Source organism: Phoca vitulina, unplaced genomic scaffold, assembly GCF_004348235.1.
Source record: "Phoca vitulina isolate PV1807 unplaced genomic scaffold, GSC_HSeal_1.0 scaffold64, whole genome shotgun sequence".
Lineage (NCBI taxonomy): Eukaryota > Metazoa > Chordata > Mammalia > Carnivora > Phocidae > Phoca > Phoca vitulina.
In genome coordinates this window covers 1431291-1452028 of record NW_022589767.1, presented here as the reverse complement: position 1 = coordinate 1452028, position 20738 = coordinate 1431291, and the positions used below count along the sequence as shown (strand labels likewise).

Genomic DNA, 20738 nt, shown 5'->3' with positions numbered 1-20738 from the left:
AGAACATGAATGCTAAAAACACATTGCTACTATAAATTTCAAATCTGAGACACAATTCACAATGCTGCTTTACTAATAGTGCAATTTTAAACCTATTTAAGCTGGGAAATTTGTTATCAGGTGACTCATACATGTGGGGAAATCCAGTTCATCTGTGCCAAAGATGAAAGAAAGTGATTAGGTGTTTAAATGTTAAGATTCCATTCAGTCTTGTGAATGAACTGCAGTAATCTTGGATGAGGAGAAAAGAAAGGGCAGTTATTCATCAAGTTGAAAAATGTTAAAGGGCTCTCTGGATTTAAATAATAAAACCTTATATTTATAACACATTTATTTTCCAAATACCGTAAGTACTCCTATTTCTTTTTTATTTCGAAACATTCACAAAGTTAAAAAAAAAAGTTAAGCACAGTACAAAGAATTTTTTGTCCTTAATCACTTGAGAGTAAATACAGACCTGAGGCCCCATTACGCACAAATACTTTTTCCTACAAACGAGGACTCTGTCCTATATAATCACGATGCAACCATTAAAATCAGACAATTAACACTGATGCATGACTACTATCCAAACCTCAGGCTCTACTCAAGTTCTGCCAGTTGCCTCACTGACATGTTTTCTAGCGACTGGATCGAGTTCAGAATCATACACTGCATGGACTAGTCTCCCTCAGCCTGGAACAATTCCTTGGTCTTTCTTTGACTTTCATGACCTTAACATTTTTGAAAAAGATAGGCTAGTTATCTTGTAACTTGTCCCTTAACTTGGGCTTTACTGGTTTCCTTATGATTATATTCAGGTTATACAACCTTGGCTGGAATATCATAGAAGTGATGCTGCTTTCATCTCATTATATCCTGTCCTGTGGCACATGATTTCAATCTACCCCATTACTAATGATGTTCACTTTGATTCCTTGTTTAAGGTAGTATCTGCCAGGCATATCCTCCATGAACATATTCTTTTTCCTATTGAAACCATGTAAACATCCCATTCCTCATCAAACTTTTGATGTGCTCATTTATTTATGTCTTCTTACTCGTAATTTTCTATTTTATTCAGTGGGTGATAATATTTTACTGTCATTTTTAATTTTGATGCTCCGATCGTTCCTGTCTTGGCCAGTAGAAGGCCCTTCAAGTTGGCTTCCATGTCCTTTTGACACATTCATGTCATTCCTTGAGCCCTGCCTTCCTGACTCAGCAAGGTTTGCCAGACTCATACTTTCCCTGCCCCAGATGTGGGATCAGTCATTTCGCTAAGGAGCCCTGGTTCCTCTCAAAGGAAAATGTTATTTAGAAGCCAAGATCTTGACACTAGCTGTGCTCATTGATATCGGGCTGTCACTGCCCCCAAGCTTGCTGTGGTGCCTATAAAAATGTGTCGCTCGGATCTCCGGCTCCAGGGAACATAACTGATTGACAGCCCCGACTATCGCCCCTTGGATCTACCACCTGTTTGCACTGAGGCCCTACTTCCCAAGGGTTACTCCCTGTCAATGCTTAAGCACAGCAGTCTCCATGGGCCCATTCTGGCAAGACATAGGGATTCTTCAACGGAGAACTTTGACTTGGGAACTCCCCTTCTACCTAGTAAATCCATTCTTGGAACCGTGCTGCTGTTCAAGACTTGTCCTACTCCAATCCTTCCTTCTTTGTGTCCTTCCACAAATGTCAGAATATATCTCAGTCTGAAGGATCTCTCTCCTTTCTTGTTTCCTACTTGTATCAGTTACCTATCACTTGTAGCAATTTCCCCCTAAATATGTTAGCTTAAAACAAAATAAATATTTATTATTTCACAGTTTTTGTAGGTCAGAAATTCGAGAGCAGATTAGCTGGTCTGGAAACTCTCATGATGTTGCTGTCAAGATGTCAGCCACAGCATAGTCATGGGATGGCTTGACTTGACCCTGGAGGATCTATTTCCAAGATGGCTCACTTGGTTATTGGCAGGAGGTCTCAGGTCATCCCCACACACACCACTAGCACTACTTGAGTGCCTTTGTGACATGATGGCTGATTTCCCCCTTACAGCAAGTGCTCTGAGAGAAGAAAGCAGAAGCCACTGTTAAAAACAAGACGACAGGTCCAAAATGGAGTCACTTAAGCTAAGCCCCATGTCACCGAACTGAGACTTAATTACAGTTTTGGCCTCTCCCAGAAATGGAATCTGACACCAATCATCAGGAATCACCTGGTCAGCACTAGTGAGGTAATCTACCTGAAAGACACTTGCCATTCCCTGAAGGAAAGTAACTGTGCCATAGAGAATCCACTTTTTGCAGTATGACTCTCTTGTCCCACTCCCTTCTGCCTATAAAAGTCTTCTGTTTTGTATAGTTCCTTGGAGCTACTTTCTAACTCCTAGACGGGTTGCAGCCCGATTCATGAATCGTTGACTAAAGCCAGTAAGGTCTTTAAAATTTACCCAGTTGAATTTTTTTTTTTTAATACCACCATGTCTTTTATTGTCTAACCTTAAATTCACACTGTGTCATTGCAGCAATAGGTCAGCTTTATTCAGTGTAGGAGGGGATTTCACAGGGATTCGATGCCAAGGAGTAAGAATCGTTGGGGGGCCACCTTGGAGGCTGTCACACTCCTCCAATACATCTCTTGCACATCTAAATCCTGTCTTGGTGGCTCCTTCTCAGTAAACGAACTGACACATCTGCTCGGTGGACGGAGGTAGGGAATACCCACACACGTGCACGCACACACGGTCACGTACACATTTACAGCTATGTTTATTTCTATAGCTATCCACATATATTGCAAACCATGAATTCATATCAATACATCCAGTACCAATACAGCATCACAGCGTCTGTTCTAGTTTTTTCTGTTTCTGTATTTGTAATTCCTTGGTATGCGTTGAGATAGCCGGACCTGTACATTCATCTATTTTATCAAATACGGGAAGTTTTTTGGCTCTTATTTCTACAAATATTCTTTCTGCCCCTTTCTCTGTCTCCCCGGGACCCTGGCTGTCGCCTTCTCTGTTGCTGAAGCACTACAGGAGGCAAGGGTCAGGGAAAACATGACGAAACTCTCTACCACATTTCAGGGCTCACTCTCTCGATTAAGCATTCGCTTGGTTGCTGTAAACCTTTGACTATCTTCTAGAGCTCTGATAAAGGTGATTCTGCTAGTTTTTGCCAGTTTTTTTTTCAGTGTTTTTTTTTTTTTTTTTAAATGTTTTATTTATTTATTCATGAGAGTCAGAGAGAGAGAGAGAGAGGCAGAGGCAGAGGGAGAAGCAGGCTCCCCGCCTAGCAGGGAGCCCGATGCGGGACTCGATCCCAGGACCCCGGGATCATGACCTGAGCCGAAGGCAGACGCTTAACCATCTGAGCCACCCAGGCACCCTTTTTTTTCAGTGTTAATGGGAAGAGACAGGCCCTTAGATTTCCCTACTCCACCATTTTCATTGACATCGGCACCCATCTATTGCCCTTGTATTTGTAACTCCCTTCTCCAACAGAAACCCAGCTTCCATTATCCTTAGTTCTTTATTCGATTAATCTCTCTGGATGTAACCAATATTCTGATCCCATTCTCATCCCCTTCCCTGCATGGACCCCCTCCTCCCTGCTCTGGATCCGATTCCCTGTGACAGAGTCCCCTCTTCTGTAGATGTCCTTTCCTCCCCCTGGGGCTAACCTAAGTACTTTAGTGCACAGTATTTTCACTTATCGCTCATTAAAAAAATGTATTAGGCTCAGCTGTTGGGCGTCTGCCTTCGGCTCAGGTCGTGGTCCCGGGGTCCTGGGATCGAGCCCCACATCGAGCTCTCTGCTCGGCGGGAAGCCTGCTTCTCCCTCTCTCACTCCCCCTGCTTGTGTTCCTTCTCTTGCTGTGTCTCTCTCTGTCAAATAAATAAATAAAATCTTAAAAAAAAATGTATTGGGTTTTACTGGGGGCTTATACAGCCAAGGATGAAATAAGAAACAAGTAGTATTAGACACAAAGGATACTTCTTTTCAAATTGTAACTATAACTAGGCATCCCATGCAATACTCTCAAGCTATAGCCAGGAAAGAGTATTATTCCCATTCAAGGATGGAAAAATAGAGGCAAGAAGGTCACTCTTATGGTATCCACCAAATTTATAGTAGGCAGCTGCAGGCGTACCCTTTCCGATGTTAGGGAACCCTGTAAAACGTCCTTTGTCGCTTCCCTCTTCCAGCAGCAGCAGCTCTTCTAAGTCTTCATCACTTTCCTGAAGCCCCCACTGTATTCTTACTTCACTCTGAATAGATTAACTTTGCTTTTTGATTACAGTGGTCCCCCTTCACCATGGGGCATACATTCCAAAACCCCCAGTGGGTACCTGAAACCATGGAGTGTACTGAACCCTATATGTATTATGTTGTTTTTTTCCCTAAACCTACCTACTTAAGATAAAGTTTAATTTACAGATTAGGCGCAGTAAGAGATCAACAACCATAACTAATAATAAAATGCAACAGGCGCCTGGCAGGCTCCGTAGGTGGGGCATGCAACTCTTGATCTTAGGGTTGTGAGTTCCAGCCTCATATTTGACAGAGAGCTTACTTAAAAAAAAATAAATAAAATGCAGGGCGCCTGGGTGGCTCAGTCGCTTAAGCACCGACTCCTGATTTCGGCTCAGGTCTTGATCTTAGGGTTGTGAGATTGAGCCCCATGTTGGGCTCTGTACTCAGCAAGGAGTCCGCTTGAGACTCTCTCTCTCTCCTCTCCCTCTGCCCCTCCCCACACCTGTGCTAAATAAATAAATAAATAAATAAATAAATAAAAGCTTTAAAAAATAAAAATAAAATGGAACAATTGTAATAATATACTGTAAAGAAATTGTGTGAATGTGGTCTCTCTTTCCTCAAATATCTTATTGTACTATACTTACCTTTCCTTTTGTGAGGACATGAGTTGTTACAATGCCTACGTGATGAGATGAAGTGAGGTGAATGACTAAGCACTGTGACATAACATGAGGCTACCCTTGACCTTCTGACGATAGAGACTGGGGTTGGCTGTGGGTAACTGAAACCGCAGAAAGTAAAACTGCAGATAAGGGGGACTACTGCAATAAGAAAATAGAGGCAATCAAATCAAATAAAGGCAAAGTCTTTTAAATTTCTGTCTCCATTATCCCATTGCTCCCAAATGTATCACTACAAGGGGCAGATTCGGGTTTTGTGATGCCTGAGCATATACAGTTGGGAAAGGAGGAATTAAAAAAAAAAAAAGAATACAAAGAAATTTACCTTTGCAAATTTTATAAAAACACATGACCATGTTATATCATTGCCATGATCCCTCCTATGGCCTCTGGGAGAAGCCTGTGAAAGTGCGGGTGGAGGAAGGGAGCTAGAATTTCAGCAGCTTTTGATAGGCACTCCCTTTCTCCCTTACCCAGAAGTGGTGGTCCCCCTCCTCCTCCTATCCAGGGCCAATCCATCCAGCACTCTCCTCTCTCTTCTTCGGTCCCTTTCTCACTTCCTTCATTCCTTCTTTTCCTAAACAAAATCCCACCACACAGAACATACGGTTCTCTAACTTGCTCTTTGATTAACAGTGTATTATGTCTATACTTCCAAATGAATATATATAGATCTACATAATTCTTTTTAACAGCTGTATAGTATTCCACAATGAGGATATACAGTTGTCTACTCAACTATTCCCTATTGAAATGTGTTCAGGTTTTTAAAAATTAGATTGAACCATATAAAACTACCATATTTGTAGGCTTGGTTTTTTTTTTTTTTGCTTTGTTCATTTTTGTTTGTTTGTTTATTTATTTATTTTAGAGCAAGGGCAGAGGGAAAGAGGGAGAGGGAGAGAGAATCTCAAGCAGACTTCCTGCTGAGCATGGAGCCTGACATGGGGTTCGATCCCATGACCTCGAGATCATGAACTGAGCCGTAATTGAGAGTCAGACGTTTAACCAACTGAGCCACCCAGGCACCCCTGTTTTGTTCATTTTCTATTACAATGTTATAGTAAATATCTGTGTACACATATCTCTGTAAACTTTTGTTCCTGTGGATAAATTTCAAGAGGTGGGATGCTAGTTTAGAAGGTGTGTATAAGGCGAAAGATTTTACTCCTCGATTGCATCCCTAAAATGTTGGCATAATGTATGCTCCCATCAGTGACCTTTTTGGAAGTTGTAAGTCACAGTGACCTCATTTCAGTGCTTCTCATAGGAGACTTCTCCACCGTACCCTGTATTTGCCATTATTTTTTTAAAAATATTTTATTTATTTATTTGAGACAGAGAGAGAGAGCAGGGGGAAGAGCAGAAGGAGAGGGAGATAATCTCCAGCAGACTTCCCATTGAGCATGGAGCCCAACTCGGGGCTGGATCCCATGACCCTGAGACATGGCCTGAGCTGATCCCTCCGTTTGTTCCTAGATATTTGTACTCCACATGAATCCTCTCGCTTACTTTTCTAGTCACACTAACTGCTCTAAGTAAGGGTAGAGGTTATGGCTTAAGTAAGTAAGTAAGTAAGGTTATGGTTTAAGTAGGGTTATGGGTTCAGGTATAATCTTTACCCTTAGCCCACAGTGAAGTGGCCCAAAGTTGCCTTCACCTGGATTAGAAAATGCCTTCCCTTCCTGATGTCTTACTGGCATCATCCAGAAAACTGTGGTAATAACTATTCAATCACTCTTCAATATTCTACAGTACATTCCTGGATTGTGCGGTGTGCAAGCTCCACAATGATCACTGAACAGCTCTATTTTCCATTCCTCTCCTGAGTCCAAACTTCTACATCAAAACTGCATACTGGCTATCTCCAGCTGGATGTTTTTCAGATAGGACCAATATAAAAGACCCATTGTTTAACTTATCATCACCTCTTTTGAAATCCTCCTTATTTATGCATTTCTTTTCTTAGTAAATGAGACTCTCATTCACTTGGGTGCATAACTTAGAAACCTGGAACCTCATCCTAGACTACTTCTCTCACTCTTCCTCTCTATCTCCACCTCTCTCAATTCACATCTGATAGGTTACCAAGTCCTGCAGTTTCCACCCATATTCCTCAAATCCATGACTGATCTCTTTTCAATCCCCAATGTTGCTGTCCTGACCATCTCTTCCACAGACTAAAAATAACTTCCTCTTTGGTCTTCCTCCTTTTTGCCTTGCCTCCCTTCTATTAGACACACTGGGGTCAGAGAAATTATTTAACATGCAAATCAGTTCTCTACTGTGACAAAAATGCTTCAATGTCCACACTGTCAACAGGCTAAAATCTAAACTTCTAAGCATGACTTAAAAAGCTATTTATTATCCAGAGGTGCCTAGGTGGCTCAGGCTGTTGGGCGTCTGCCTTAGGCTCTGGTCGTGATCCCAGTGTCCTGGGATCAAGCCCACATCGGGCTCCCTGCTCAGCGGGGAGCCTGTTTATCCCTCTCCCACTCCCCCTGTTTGTGTTCCCTCTCTATGTCTCTATCTGTCAAATAAATAAATAAAATCTTTAAAAAAAAAGCTATTTATTATCCAATATCTACTTAATGGTCTGCCTCATTTTCTGACATTCTCTAGAAGCACCCCATGCTTCAGCTATATGGATCTACTTTCAAATCCCCAACATGCCAAGCTCTCTAATAATTCAGTGCCTTTGCACCTGCTACCCTTCTGCTTGGAATTCCTTGTCAGTCTTGTTGGCCTGACCAACTCCGACTTAAATTTCAGGCCTCAGCTCTAGGGTTGTTTTCCTTTTTTAAAACTGTGCAGGCAGACAAACGCTTCAGGCAGATGAGCACTTGAGTTCCTTATTGATATGTTAACCACCTGCACCATAGCAATTTTAACATTTTAATTATTTGTTTTTATCAATTAGTGTTTCCAAACTAAGTTGTAAGCTTCTTGAGGGTAGGGACCATGATTAATCTCATCTTTGCTTCCCCAGCACTTAACACAGTGACTGGTACTGAATATTTTTAATAGGCACTTGAATGAATGCAAAAATAAATTCGTTAACTAGTGAGAATAATGTGCAGGCTAGGGTTTAACTGTAAGCTGTAGGTTTTCACTTAAGTACATTTAAAAAAATTGGAAAAAATATAGAATATATTAATGGAAACTTAAGAACAGAAAAGTAATCTCATATTATTTTACCATCCTTTTTTTAATTTTTAAAGATTTTTATTTGTTTCTTTGACAGAGAGAGACAGCGAGAGAGGGAACACAAGCAGGGGGAGTGGGAGAGGGAGAAGCAGGCTTCCCGCGGAGCAGGGAGCCTGATGCGGGCTGGATCCCAGGACCCTGGGATCATGACCCTAGCAGAAGGGAGACGCCCAATGACTGAGCCACCCAGGCGCCCCCTTATTTTACCATTCTAATGCCTGTTTCAACACACTTATTATTTACTTTTGATCTTTGCTCAAATATGTGGTAAATAAAAGAAATATATATGTATATATTTATATTTTATGTAGCTAAACTAAAATGTACATGCACTTTCTTATGGTTTTAAGTTTAACTGTAAACATTTTCCAACACTGTTGCAAAGTCATCTAAACTATCATTTTTAACAATGTATAATACTTCATTCCCCTACTTAGGTTGACAGCCTAAAGAGGTCAGGCTGTACTCCGTTTCCTATTATAAATAGGAACAGATCCAGGTTTTGTGGGACTTGAAATTTATACAATTTTGAGAGATGTTTTCAGAAAAGAATAGAAAATTATCTTACTTTTGCAAACCATGAACCCATTCTTAGGGCTCCTCCCAGGGTTTGGAAGGGGCCTGTGAAAGTGAGGCATTCTGAAGGTTAATTTTCATCAGTTTCACGGTGATCTAACTCCAATTATAAATAATCCTGCAGTAAGCATTTTGAGCATGTGATTTTTTTCTCTCTCTTCATTATTTTCCAAGGATTCCAAGTTATTATGACACCGTTCACCTTGAAGAAGTTGAGAAAGGAAATGATCATTTATTGAGCACCTATTATATATTGAGCACTTTATATATATTATTTAACTTAATCCTTACTATAAGCCTGAAGGAGGTATGATCCCCACTTTACAGATGAGGAAACTGAGGTGCAGTGTATGTAAACATCATGTCCAAAGTCACACATCTTGTAAGTGGTGGGGTTTGGATCCTGTCTCAGTCCAAAGCTCATGCCTTCTCTTTTCCACTACCTTGTGGTGTCTCCACAGCCTCGCTAGCTTCACAGTAATATTTTCTAGGCTGCTGCTGAAAAACCTGGTTCTCAGTTATCTGTTTCGAGGAGGCCAGAAGACAAAATTTGCAGTCTTTTTTTTTTTTTTTTTTACGATTTTATTTATTTGAGAGAGAGAGACAGATAGAGAGAGCATGAGTAGGGAGGAGAAGGAGAAGCAGACTCACACGGGGCAGGGAGCCCGACGTGGGATTCAATCCCAGGACTCTTGAGATCATGACTTGAGCCAAAGGCAGACGCTTACCTGACTGAGCCACCCAGGTGTCCCAAAACTTGCAGTCTTGACGGGGTTCTTGGAAGAAGGTGGTTTAAATCAGTGATGGCTAGACTTTCTCAGGTGAATTTAGGAGAAAGTGATTTGACTATTTCTGCCCTCTGTCTGCTAACAGACATGTATCACCTTGGTTCAGCACGCATTTCTTGGAAGAAGCATTATCTGAAGTTGAAAGACCTGGGCTGGGTTCGAATCCTGCTATTCACTACTTGAATGGCCTTGGTAAGTCATTGAACTCATCATTTTCCTCCCATGTGCAATGAGGATAAGTAACAAAATCTGCCTCACTCCAGGCTAGCTTTGAGTGTCCAATGGGATGATGTATGTGCAAACACCTAGTGAACTCCAATGTTAACTGACGTACAGTAGTGACCCCTTATCTGAGGTTTTGTTTTCCGCGGTTTCATTTACTGGCGGTCAACCACAGTTGGGAAGTAGATGATTCTGACTGTTGTCAAAAGATCAATAGTAGCCTAAGGCTATGTCACAGTACGGCATCATTTCACCTCACCTCATCTCTCATGGAGACATTTTATCATTTCACATCATCACAAGAAGTTGGAGTACAGTACAATAAGATAGTTTGAGAGACCACACACATAACTTCTATTATAGCATATTGTTGTAATTGTTCTATTTTATTGTTAGTTATTGTTGTTAACCTCTTACTGTGCCTAATTTATAAATTAAACTTTATCTTCGGTATGTATGTCTAGGTAAAAACAGTATATACAGGGTTGGGTACTATCCATGGTTTCAGGCATCCACTGGGAGTCTTGGAGGCATCCCCTTATTGATGAGGGGGGACTGCTGCATTAGTAACATTGTGGGAGTTGCTCCATTATCCCCGCCCATCTGCCTCCAGGTAAGTGTCTGTGACAGCAGGACAGAATGCACCTGATGGCTCCATTACGGTTAACTCCGGCTGGAGTTCCTTCCTAGGCTGAAGCTGCCACTTCTTTTTACGGGGGGTGTCTGGGCTGTTACACCTGGAAGCCCAGTGCATCAAGGGCAGCAGAAGCTGTGCAAAACCAGTCTGAGATTCTGGTGAATCTTTTCCTCCTCAAGCTGCGAGCTGATCAAAAATGCCAAACACTTACCTATAATCGCAACTTGTAAAATCCCAAACACGGTCCTTACCAATTGTCCCTTTGCTCTGTCTTAGGTGCTGACGCATTTATCTTGGAATTTTACCTGCCAGTTTAGAAATCTGTAGTCCTTGTTGGACCTAATTCTGGGGACAGTCTGTAATTCTGCAAAGCCAGGAGAAAAGAAAAAGCTCTGCTTTGAGTTGGCGTTTGAACATCCTTCACCGTATCCCGTTTAAAGCTGGTGTAAGCAGCATTCGTCTTTTTTTCCCTAAAAGAAAAAAGCTTAAGCCCATTTCCAAGCCCGAAGATTGAGCTCATCTCCCCGCGTCGGGACCGGCGCGGCACCCCGAGCACGGCCTGCCGCTCCGCCGGCCGCCCGCCGCCTCCCACACCCCCGGCCCAGGTGTCAGCCAGCGGGTGCCCAGACCTCCACCTGGCTCGGCCGGCGGCGACCGCACAAAGAGCGGAGCAGGCGGCGGCCCGGCCGAGCCGCAGAAAGTAGTCCCGACCACGCCGGGCCGATGTTGTTCGACGTCGCTTCACGCCCTCCGCGGGGAGGGCCGCAGTGGCCGGCCCAGGAAAGAATCCCATAGGAATGTGCCGGCGGGAGACCTTTTCCCTCCAGCTCGCCTCTGCTTGCCTGGCGGATCTCCTGGGGTCTCCAAGCAGAGGCCGTGCGCGCGGTCCCCCACTTTCTTTCGTAGCTGCACGGGAGGCGGCGCCGAGGGAGGGGCTCGCCCGCGCGCAGGGAGACCTTCGCGGCGACCCGTGGCGGCGGCGGGCCCGTGGTATCCCTGCGCCGCTGCGTGAGAGGAAGAGGCTGAATGAGGAGCTGCGCGGGGGAAGCGGGGCGCCGGGGGAGGAGGCGGCGGGATGGAAGCAGACGCTGGCGGCGCGCGAGCCCCGGGCAGAGCGGCGCGGTAGAGAGGGCGGCGGCGGCGGCGCGCGCGGAGCCCTGACGTGCCCCTTTCTTTCTTCTCTCTCTGGAAAGCTGGGAAGCATGAGCGTGCAGACCTGCCGCTGCGGCGGCCGCCCCGGCTCCTCGCCTCCCCCTCTTCTGGCCGCCCCTCGCCGGTGAGAGAAGAGAACGCGAGAAGGGAAGATGGGGGCCGTCCTGAGGAGCCTCCTGGCCTGCAGTTTCTGTGCGCTCCTGAGAGGTGGGAAGGGGGGGGTGCGAAAGTTGGTGGGATTTGGGGGGGAGGTGGCCTTGTTTTGTGTGTGACTGGGGGGAGGGGGAGGGAGGGAGGGAGGAGAAGGGGAAGAGGAGCCAGGAGAGGCCTGGTCGTGGGGAAGGAGAGAGAAAGGGGCCCGGGAGAAGGGGCTGTGCGCTCCGCCTGGCCACCATGCAGACCCCTTCCCCGGGTTCCGGCCCTTCCCTGGACAAATCGGAGCCTCAGTCCGGGCTGCTTGTCTAGGTGAATTCCTGGAGCCCCATTCTGTCGCAATGACTGAGGGTCTGTGTGACTCTTTCTGCCAGGAGTCATCTGGGAGAAGGGTCTTTGTATGTATTTTGGCTTTTAAAATGCTTGAGCCCAAGATGCTTTAACGTTGGTCTCCTCTCTCGAAGCCCCCACCTTTTCCGTGTCTCTTACGTGAACTTTTCGAGCCTTCTTACTATTTTTCCAGGCCTTGTTACTACTAATGATTGGCTTCCGTTGGGGATATAATGATCCTGGGTGAGAGCACAGTTGGAAAGTGACTCCGAGGTTATAGGTCGAGCGTTTCAGCATTGGGATTCTTCTGAGTTTCAGCCCATAATAAAATAGAAGCGTTGCCCTTGTAACCCTTGGTATTCAGGACTTGCCCCTGTTTTCAGAGCATGCAAGTGTACAGTTGACACTAAGTAGGAAAGTCATCCTTGTGTGAACAGGAGCCCGTCCTGGGACCTAAGTTATCATTTGCTGCGCTCCCCTGGGGACTGCTTGCACTTTGGTAAATAACATAGGCTATCCTAGATAATTTGCTCGGAGAATCGCATACATTCGATGGCCCTGTAGTTTTTTGAATTGGCCTGTAAAGCTGTCACATACGCTGTGACTTTTATTTTGTGACAGTTCACTAAGGTTTTTGATTGGCCCGCAAGATTTCAACAGCTCTTCTCAAACTTATCAGTGTTGAAGTGGTGATGAGTTTGGTGCTATGAGCATTTACCAGCCGAGGAATTTAAGTACGGATCGATGCAATAGCTCTGGCTTTGGTTTTGTTAAAATTCTCATTTGTGTTCATGGTAAATTCTTTTCAGGTATAAGACCTCTTGAGTCTATGGAGATTTTTTGCTCTTAATTTAACAAGCTAAACTTTTGTTAAGCCTCCAACACTTGCTAAAGTTTACAGGGCACGATAGTAACTCATGATCTTGCACAAATGAGCCCAATATGACATTTCTGTGTGTGTATATTTATTTTGGATGAATGCGATTGACTTTTTTTTTTTTTGGAGGAGGAAATTTTTTCCTTTGGTTACTCTTCTGAAGGATTGTTACGTTTGCGTGTTATATCTACTTATACTTAATAATTATGACTCACTGTAAGCATACTCCAAAGCATTTTCACATGTAACCCCTTAAAGATAGTGCTCACTTAATTTTCTTGGCAGAGAATTTAATGCAGTGTTGTGTCTTTGAGAGGTTTAATAAGTGTATGTTTATTTCATTATAGTATACTCTTTGTTGAAAGGGGATTTTGCTATAGCTGTGAGAAATGTATTTGACATAAGAATATGTACATTTTTGAAGACAGAAAGTTAGTAGAGTTAAATATGAGAGTCAGGTGATTGGTTAAAGTCTTGGGGAAATCGAAGTCCATAACCTGGGATACGTCTGGTTGCCCGGTTGTATTTCTTGGAGGGTAAGAGTGTGATGTAAATGCCATTTGTTTAACACCAAATTTGAGCCTAGAGTTGGGTTTGTTTCCTGGAGTTTAGAAAAGTTGCACTTGAAGTATTAATTTGAGGTATGGTGTTATGTAACAAGACCTAAAAGACTTAATATTTTAAACTCCCTCATTTCTAAGGGATGAAGGAGTCAGTAGTTTAAACTCCCTCATTTTCTTAGCAAAGTTTGCATAAGTAGACCTCTCATTTTAAATGTAGCGTGTTAATGGTATAAGGTGGTCTTTGAATTTAACAGTACTTGACTGTGAGTACATATTATTTGAACCAGAATGGTATTTTGATGTGAAAGATTTTATTCATATTTTAGATTCGTTTCATTCCTCGATAATGTCATTTTCTGTTACAATAGTGGCATTAGTTAACCTTGGACTCTGAGGAGAAAAATGTGATTAATTTGTTGCATTGAAATAATTTTTTTTTCACAGAGGAGTTGTTAACATTGAGAAGTTAACATTGGGATGATGGGATGATGAGAGGGTTTGGGAGACCTTTTGTCCTGTAGTGCTGTTAAATCAGTATCTGAAGGCCAAGGAATAATGCTGTCATCATCTGGGCTGCATCCCTGTCCCTACCATGGGAGGACAAAGTGTAATGGAAAGATTTGGAGATTTCGACACTAAAATCTTGGGTTCAAAGTCTGTGCTTCTCTACTTAATAACTTTGTGATTCTGGTCTAGTCAATTTCTCTGGGCCTCAGTTTCTTTACCTGTAAAATGTAGGTAGTAATACTGATCTGATTTGCATGTTTAATGGGCATACTAAATGAAATGATGAATATCAATGATTTGCTAACGTTATTTTTGTTATAATTTTTTACTGTGGACATATCCTCAAATGCTAAGAATTTGAGATTTAATTTGTATAAGATTTACAAATTCTTACAGGCAGAAGAGATCTTGATCATTCTGTTCTAACAGCTTCATTTGCAAGTGGGGATACTCAGATTCAGAGAGATTACGATTTGATCAAGCTCCTACAGCTAATTAATGGTAGAGGGATACTAGGGATTTATTAATGGTAGGGATTTATTGTTCATTCTTTTAGCAAATATGTTTGGAATACCTACTGTATATCAGGCTCTTATGTTATAGTGGTGAGTAAAATAGACATGTCCCTGTTCTAATGGACCTAACAATCTGGGTTGTCTTCCTTACTATTCTTTTAGTTCCATCTAGGTACTGATTAGAAAAGATTATGTCTCTGATTTTCTAGAGGAAATATTTTTATAAGAATAGATTTTGGAGTACCATTATGTGTATAATCTGCAAATACTTTGTCTGGGCTTGAGGAGGTTTTGTTGTTTATAAACATTTTCTGCTACTTAGTTTTTAAAAAAGTATATTAGTTTTGGTGGGATGGTGGAAAATACTGTACAGACAAGCCACTAGTGTTTTCCATCTTATAGAAGTGGTCCTTGGAAAAGCTTTTTCTTTAATATCAAATATAAAATCTCGAGGAGGTAGAATGAATTTTGGAGTGGGAATCAGGAGAATTAGATTCTAAGTTTGCCATTAGTTATCTGTGTTGTAACCTTGGATAAGTCCCTTAATCTCTATACACCTTATTTGCGTGAGGATGATGAATCCTTCTTTCGGAGATGCGTAATTCATGTTAACATGTTAAGGGCTCTGAGAGAATGTGAAGTAGAGAGACCAATTTTAATTTTATTTAACCCGCTGTTTTCCAAACTTGATATTTTTTCCATAAATCCTTTTAAATTTCTGCTGAACCTTTGATCCAAGCAACACACTTGGAGAGAGCTGGACTGGATGGCCCTTTGAGCATGAGGTTGATTAGTGTGATTGATATTTGATGATAATTTCATGTAGTTGAATTTGATACTTTCATTCCTACTTACTTATTTGGCTTTTGGTTTCCTCATCTGGCTAGGGAAAAATTTGATTGGTTATGTGTAAGGTTATAGCTCATTGTTATCATGAGGCCTAACAGTGATTTCCCATGGTTTGGTTTCTCAGAGACTTTTTTGTTTTGCTGTAATTGGAGGTTTTTCCATTTGCTAAACTGAAGTATTCTTCCATACAGTTACACGTGCTTTGGCTATCAGAAAGGACTGTCTTTTTTGAATATCAAAGAAGACTGTGTGGAGGGTATATAAATGGAGAATATTTTATGTGAACTTAAAATTTAAACATATTGGAAAGACACAGTAACCTGTTTAGGTCATGGGTAAATATTCTTGAGAAAATTCAATCTCATCATGGAAGTTTCATTGCAAATTTATATTCAAAGAAGATTATAAAGTGGGGCACTATAGCAGGAAGGTATGGGCTTTGTTGATAAACCAAGTTCAGATCTTCTACTACTTTATATAGCCTTGGACAAGTTACTTAGCTTTAGTGTCCTCTTCTGTTAAATAGGGATAATTCCTTACAAGATTTTTATGAGAACTGATGGGATAATTGCAAAGGGAGAGTATAGTGCATAGTCAATAGTAGACTTTGAATAAATTGTTGCTAATATTAAGATGGCTAAGTTAAAAGAAATATTAATGCTCAGGAAAGACTAGTAAAACATTTAAGTGTCAGGCACTGTTACAGGGAGTCAATAGTTTTAGGCCAGTGGTCTTTGAACTTTTTTTTGACTCTTCTGCAACCAAAGCAGAAGTTCCATGAAATACTTTCACTTCTGATATTTTCTTTTTTTTTTTTAAGTTTTTATTTATTTTTTTAAGTAATCTTTACCTCCAACGTGGGGCTCAAACTCATGACCCCAAGATCGAGTCACATGCTCCATCATCTGAGCCAGCTAGTCATCCCACTTCTGATATTTTCTATTTTATATAACAAAATGGCCACTATATTAATTTTATCTTAAAGAAATGCAGCTTTAACACTGTTTTAGGTGAGTATTATAAATAAACTAGAAGATAAATAGTGCAGCTGATTGTGATACTTATTTACTTATTTAAGAGTTAAGTATAGGCAAAATAATTTTATCAAAACATTGTTTAATTGACAAAATTTTTATTGTATTATTTCATTACAACAGTTAAAATTATTCAATTGATAGACTTCTCCCTGCAGGATGGGTAAATGCTATACTGAGTTCCTGCATTGCATGTTTAACTCTTTGTATGAGAGTTTTTATATATGTTCTGTAAAATGAGCCTCATCTTAATGACTAGAACACCTCCATTTGAATAACTTTGAAATTTAGTCAAATACGTAGACAGGCAACCTAAGAATAGGATATTAGCCCTTGAAGTTACTAATTTAAAATATAATTCATCATAAATACAAGGAACATAATGTTATTTGGTATTATTAACACATGCTTGGTTTCTCAAACTTGTGTTATTTGTGGCAGTGACTATCCTCACAAACAGTTCAAGACATTCAGATGTGAGACAGGAAAATATTAAAATGTGCCTTCGCTCTATTTGGTGAAAATTACTGGTATTTCAATGCCGTGATCCTCTTAGCTGTAATGTAACTTGCTAAGTTTTTTTTTTTTAAGATTGTATTTATTTGAGAGAGAGAGCACACGCATGAGTGGGGAGGGGGAGGAGCAGAGGGAGAGGGAGAAGCAGACTCCCTACTGAGCGGGGAGCCTGAAATGGGGTTTCAGTTCCAGGACCCCCAGATCATGACCTGAGTTGAAGGCAGATGCTTAAGTGACTGAGCCACCCAGGTGCCCCATAACTTGCTAACTTTTATTTCTGTGATACCTTGCTTGGAAGGGCCAGGAGATTGGGGATGCAAAGTGAAATCATATTTTTAGGCAAAAAAATTTATTAATTAAGTGAATCTTTAAGTTATAAATTGACATTAGGCCTAAAGTTATTGATTACATTCTCAGTAAAAATAAAAATGCAGAGGTAAATATGATTTGCAGTAGTCCTGTTTTTCAAGGAAGTAGTCATTCAGATACTAGAAAACTATACCTTTATCAAATTATGTATGTTTGTCCAGGAAGCCATTTTTCTCTGATGGCCTTGGTTAGTCATCACTTTATCACTCTTAGACCAAAATCACATCAAGTACAGGGTATGGGTACAGGAGTCTTTCTCTATTATTGGCCAGCTTTATTGGGAGGTGTAATTTAAGTGTATCCATATATCCAATTTAAAGATTCTGTATTTTGCAAGTCTGAGAAAGCTACATCTGAACTTCATTAATGTGAACTCTTAGCTACACTCTTATATGGTCTTTATTTGTAAGTTTCTTGATTTATGCCAGTGAAGACAACAGCTCTTTGTTAGATGTAAAGTGTTTCAGGAATAGATTTTTTTCCCTTCATATACCACCATGAACCAGAGCTTTGCATATATGAAGTATTCTGAATTTTACATTTAAAGCAATATTAAAAGATGTGAATTTTTATGACGTTTATATAGTCTGTTTGGAACTTCATTTTGTGTTTTGTCTCAAATTATTTATTAGACATGGTATAAATTTGTAGCTACTATAATTTTTTTTAGCACGGATTAGATAGAGAAAAATAATCAAAAATAAATCAGTGTGTTTATATCTGAGACTGAATTTGAAATGTGGATTATGTAATGTGTTTTCTGGTTTTAGGATATAACTATTGCATTGGTAATATAATTATCATGCTCAAGCACTTTTTTAACCCAGTTTTTTTTTTTTAAAAGGTAGAATTCACATACCATAAGGTTCTCCATTTTAAAGTGTCCAGTTCAGTCGTTTTTAGTATATTCACAGGGTTGTACAGCCATCACCACTGTCTAATTCCAGAACCTTTTCATCACCCCAAAAACAAACCCTGTACCCCTTAGTAGTCACTTTTCATTTCCTCTTCCCCCAGCCTTTGGTAATGACTAATCTACTTTTCTGTCTCTATGGATTTGCCTGTTCTGAACATTTCATATAAATGAAATCCTACAATATGTGGCCTTTTGTGTATGGCTTTCACTTAGCATAATATTTTCAAGGTTCATTCATGTTTATAGCACATATTAATACTTCCTTTTTATGGCTGAATAATATTCCATTGTGTGGATACAGGAAGTACTTTCTAATGAGTGTGGGTTTGATCATTGGGATCTTTATCTTCAGAAATTATTTTTGAAATCTCTTTTTGAAGTTATAGAAATAAACATGAAAAAAAATCCAAGTTCTTGCTTTTCTGCTGGAGAAGTACTCAGTTCACCAGCACCTCATTTCTGTGTATTGACTTACATAGAGCCCTGTCTCAGTTAAACTCTTTTACCAAATTCATATTAGATTAATAGGATAGAAGGGATATTAACAATTACTGGCCCAAGACAGTAATTTCACATGCAGTGCCTTCTGTATGTACTTCATTTTACCTGGGCCTTATTACAGTTTTGGAAATGATACCAGTCATTTTTAATAGAGGAAAATAAATGTCAGTGTTGTTTTGGAGTTTGCAAATAGGTGGTTTGTCATAATACTGTTAAATAAAAACCAGTCTGGATTTAGGTAAGGAGAGACTATTCGAGATGACATTAAAATAAGGAGAATGCTCTGACTGAAAGATCTGCAAATGTCTCAAAATCAAGCACAAAAAAAACTTTCGTAGAGAAGGCTAAGCAGGCCAGCAGGAACTTTGTATGGGGGTGAGTCAAGAGGGTGGGGGTAAGCAGATTACATGATCAGGATAACTTAACTGGATTTGTTTTCCCCCTGTGGTCAGCTGATACTTGGAATGACCTGTTAAGGGGGGGAAGTTCTGCATCTGCTTGCTTAAACTTAGAGCAAGCCAAAGTTTAGGGGCTTGTAAGCCAAATCAGTGGATACGTTATGAACAGTTGTGAGCACTTGATCAGTTCCCCTGTTCAAAACAAAATTTTTCACTATTAGGTTATGTTTTAGTCATTTGAGGCCTTTAGCTTTTTGCTATAACAAGAAGAGTATAGATTGGGTGGTTTGTAAACCACCCAGTTTATATTGTTTATAAACAATAGACATTTATTTCTCACAGTTCTGGAGGCTGGAAGTCCAAGATCAAGGTGCCAGCATGGACAGTTTCTGGTGAGGATCCTCTCTGGGTTGCATACTGCTGACCTCTCTTTGTATCCTCACAGGGTGGATAGCAAGAGAGAAGAAATAAGCTCTCGGCTCTTCAAAGGGTACTAATTCCATTCATGAGGACTCCATCCTCATGCCCCCCCCTTTTTTTCCCACTCTTATGACTTCATGTAAGGAGGGCTAAATACTCCCCAAAGGCCTCACCTCCGATACCTTCACATAGTGGGGGTAGGGTTTCAACGTAAGAATTTTGGGGGACACAAACATTCAGTCCCTAACAGGGTAGAAGAAGAGTCATTGTGAAGTTGATATCATTAGATTTGACCTGATTATTTATGTAGGTATAGGCCTTGTGAGTTTGCCTTGCTGGACATTTTTTTTGGTTTGTTTTTTAAAGATTTTTAAAAAAATTTATTTATTTGACAGAGAGAGACACAGCAAGAGAGAGAGCACAAGCAGGGGGAGTGGGAGAGGGAGAAGCAGGCTTCCTGCTGAGCAGGGAGCCCGATGCGGGGCTCTATCCCAGGACCCTGTGATCATGACCTGAGCGGAAGGCAGATGCTTAACAACTGAGCCACCCAGGCGCCCCGTTTTTTTGTTTTTTAAAGTTTTATTTATTTATTTGACAGAGAGAGACAATGAGAGAGGGAACACAAGCAGGGGGAGTGGGAGAGGGAGAAGCAGGCTTCCCGCGGAGCAGGGAGCCCAATGCAGGGCTCGATCACGGGAGTCCGGGATCACGACCTGAGCTGAAGGCAGACACTTAACTGACTGAGCCACCCAGGCGCCCCTGCTGAACGTTTTTGTAAGGAATCTTGGATTGGACTTGAAGAAAAAATGATTATTAAAGTATAATTGACGTGCAGTGTTACGTTAGTTTCAGGTGTACACTATATAGTGATTTGACAGTTCTGTACATTACTCAGTGCTCATCATGATGAGTGTAGTCCTCCTCCATCGCTGTACAGTGTTACTGCAGTATTATTGGCTGTATTTCCTGTGCTGTCCTTATCACCGCTGTGACTTATTTATTTTATAAGTGGGAGTTTGTACCTCTTAATTTCCTTCATTTTTCCTCATCCCCCCACTCACCTTCCCTCTGGCAACCACCAACTTGTTCTTTGTATTTAATAGTCTGGCTTTTTAAATTTGTTTTGTTTTTTTGGATTCCACATATGAATGAAATCGTATGTGTCTTTGTTTGACTTATTTTATTTAGCTTAATACCCTACCCTCCAGGTCTCTCTGTGATGTCACAGATAGTAAGATTTCATTCTTTTTTATGGTAGAGTAATAGTCCATTGTGTGTGTGTGT

At 41.0% G+C, this 20738-nt stretch overlaps 1 protein-coding gene across 1 annotated transcript in view; it reads left to right on the top strand.

Moving 5' to 3' along the window:
• The first annotated feature begins 11377 nt into the window (after positions 1–11377).
• The window catches only part of LRP6 (LDL receptor related protein 6), a 181164-nt gene continuing 171803 nt past the window's right edge, over positions 11378–20738 (top strand). The window contains exon 1 of the mRNA XM_032391785.1: positions 11378–11713. Within this exon, the coding sequence (XP_032247676.1) occupies positions 11659–11713 (55 nt within the window). The 5' untranslated portion in view covers positions 11378–11658. The remainder of the gene's footprint in view (positions 11714–20738) is intronic.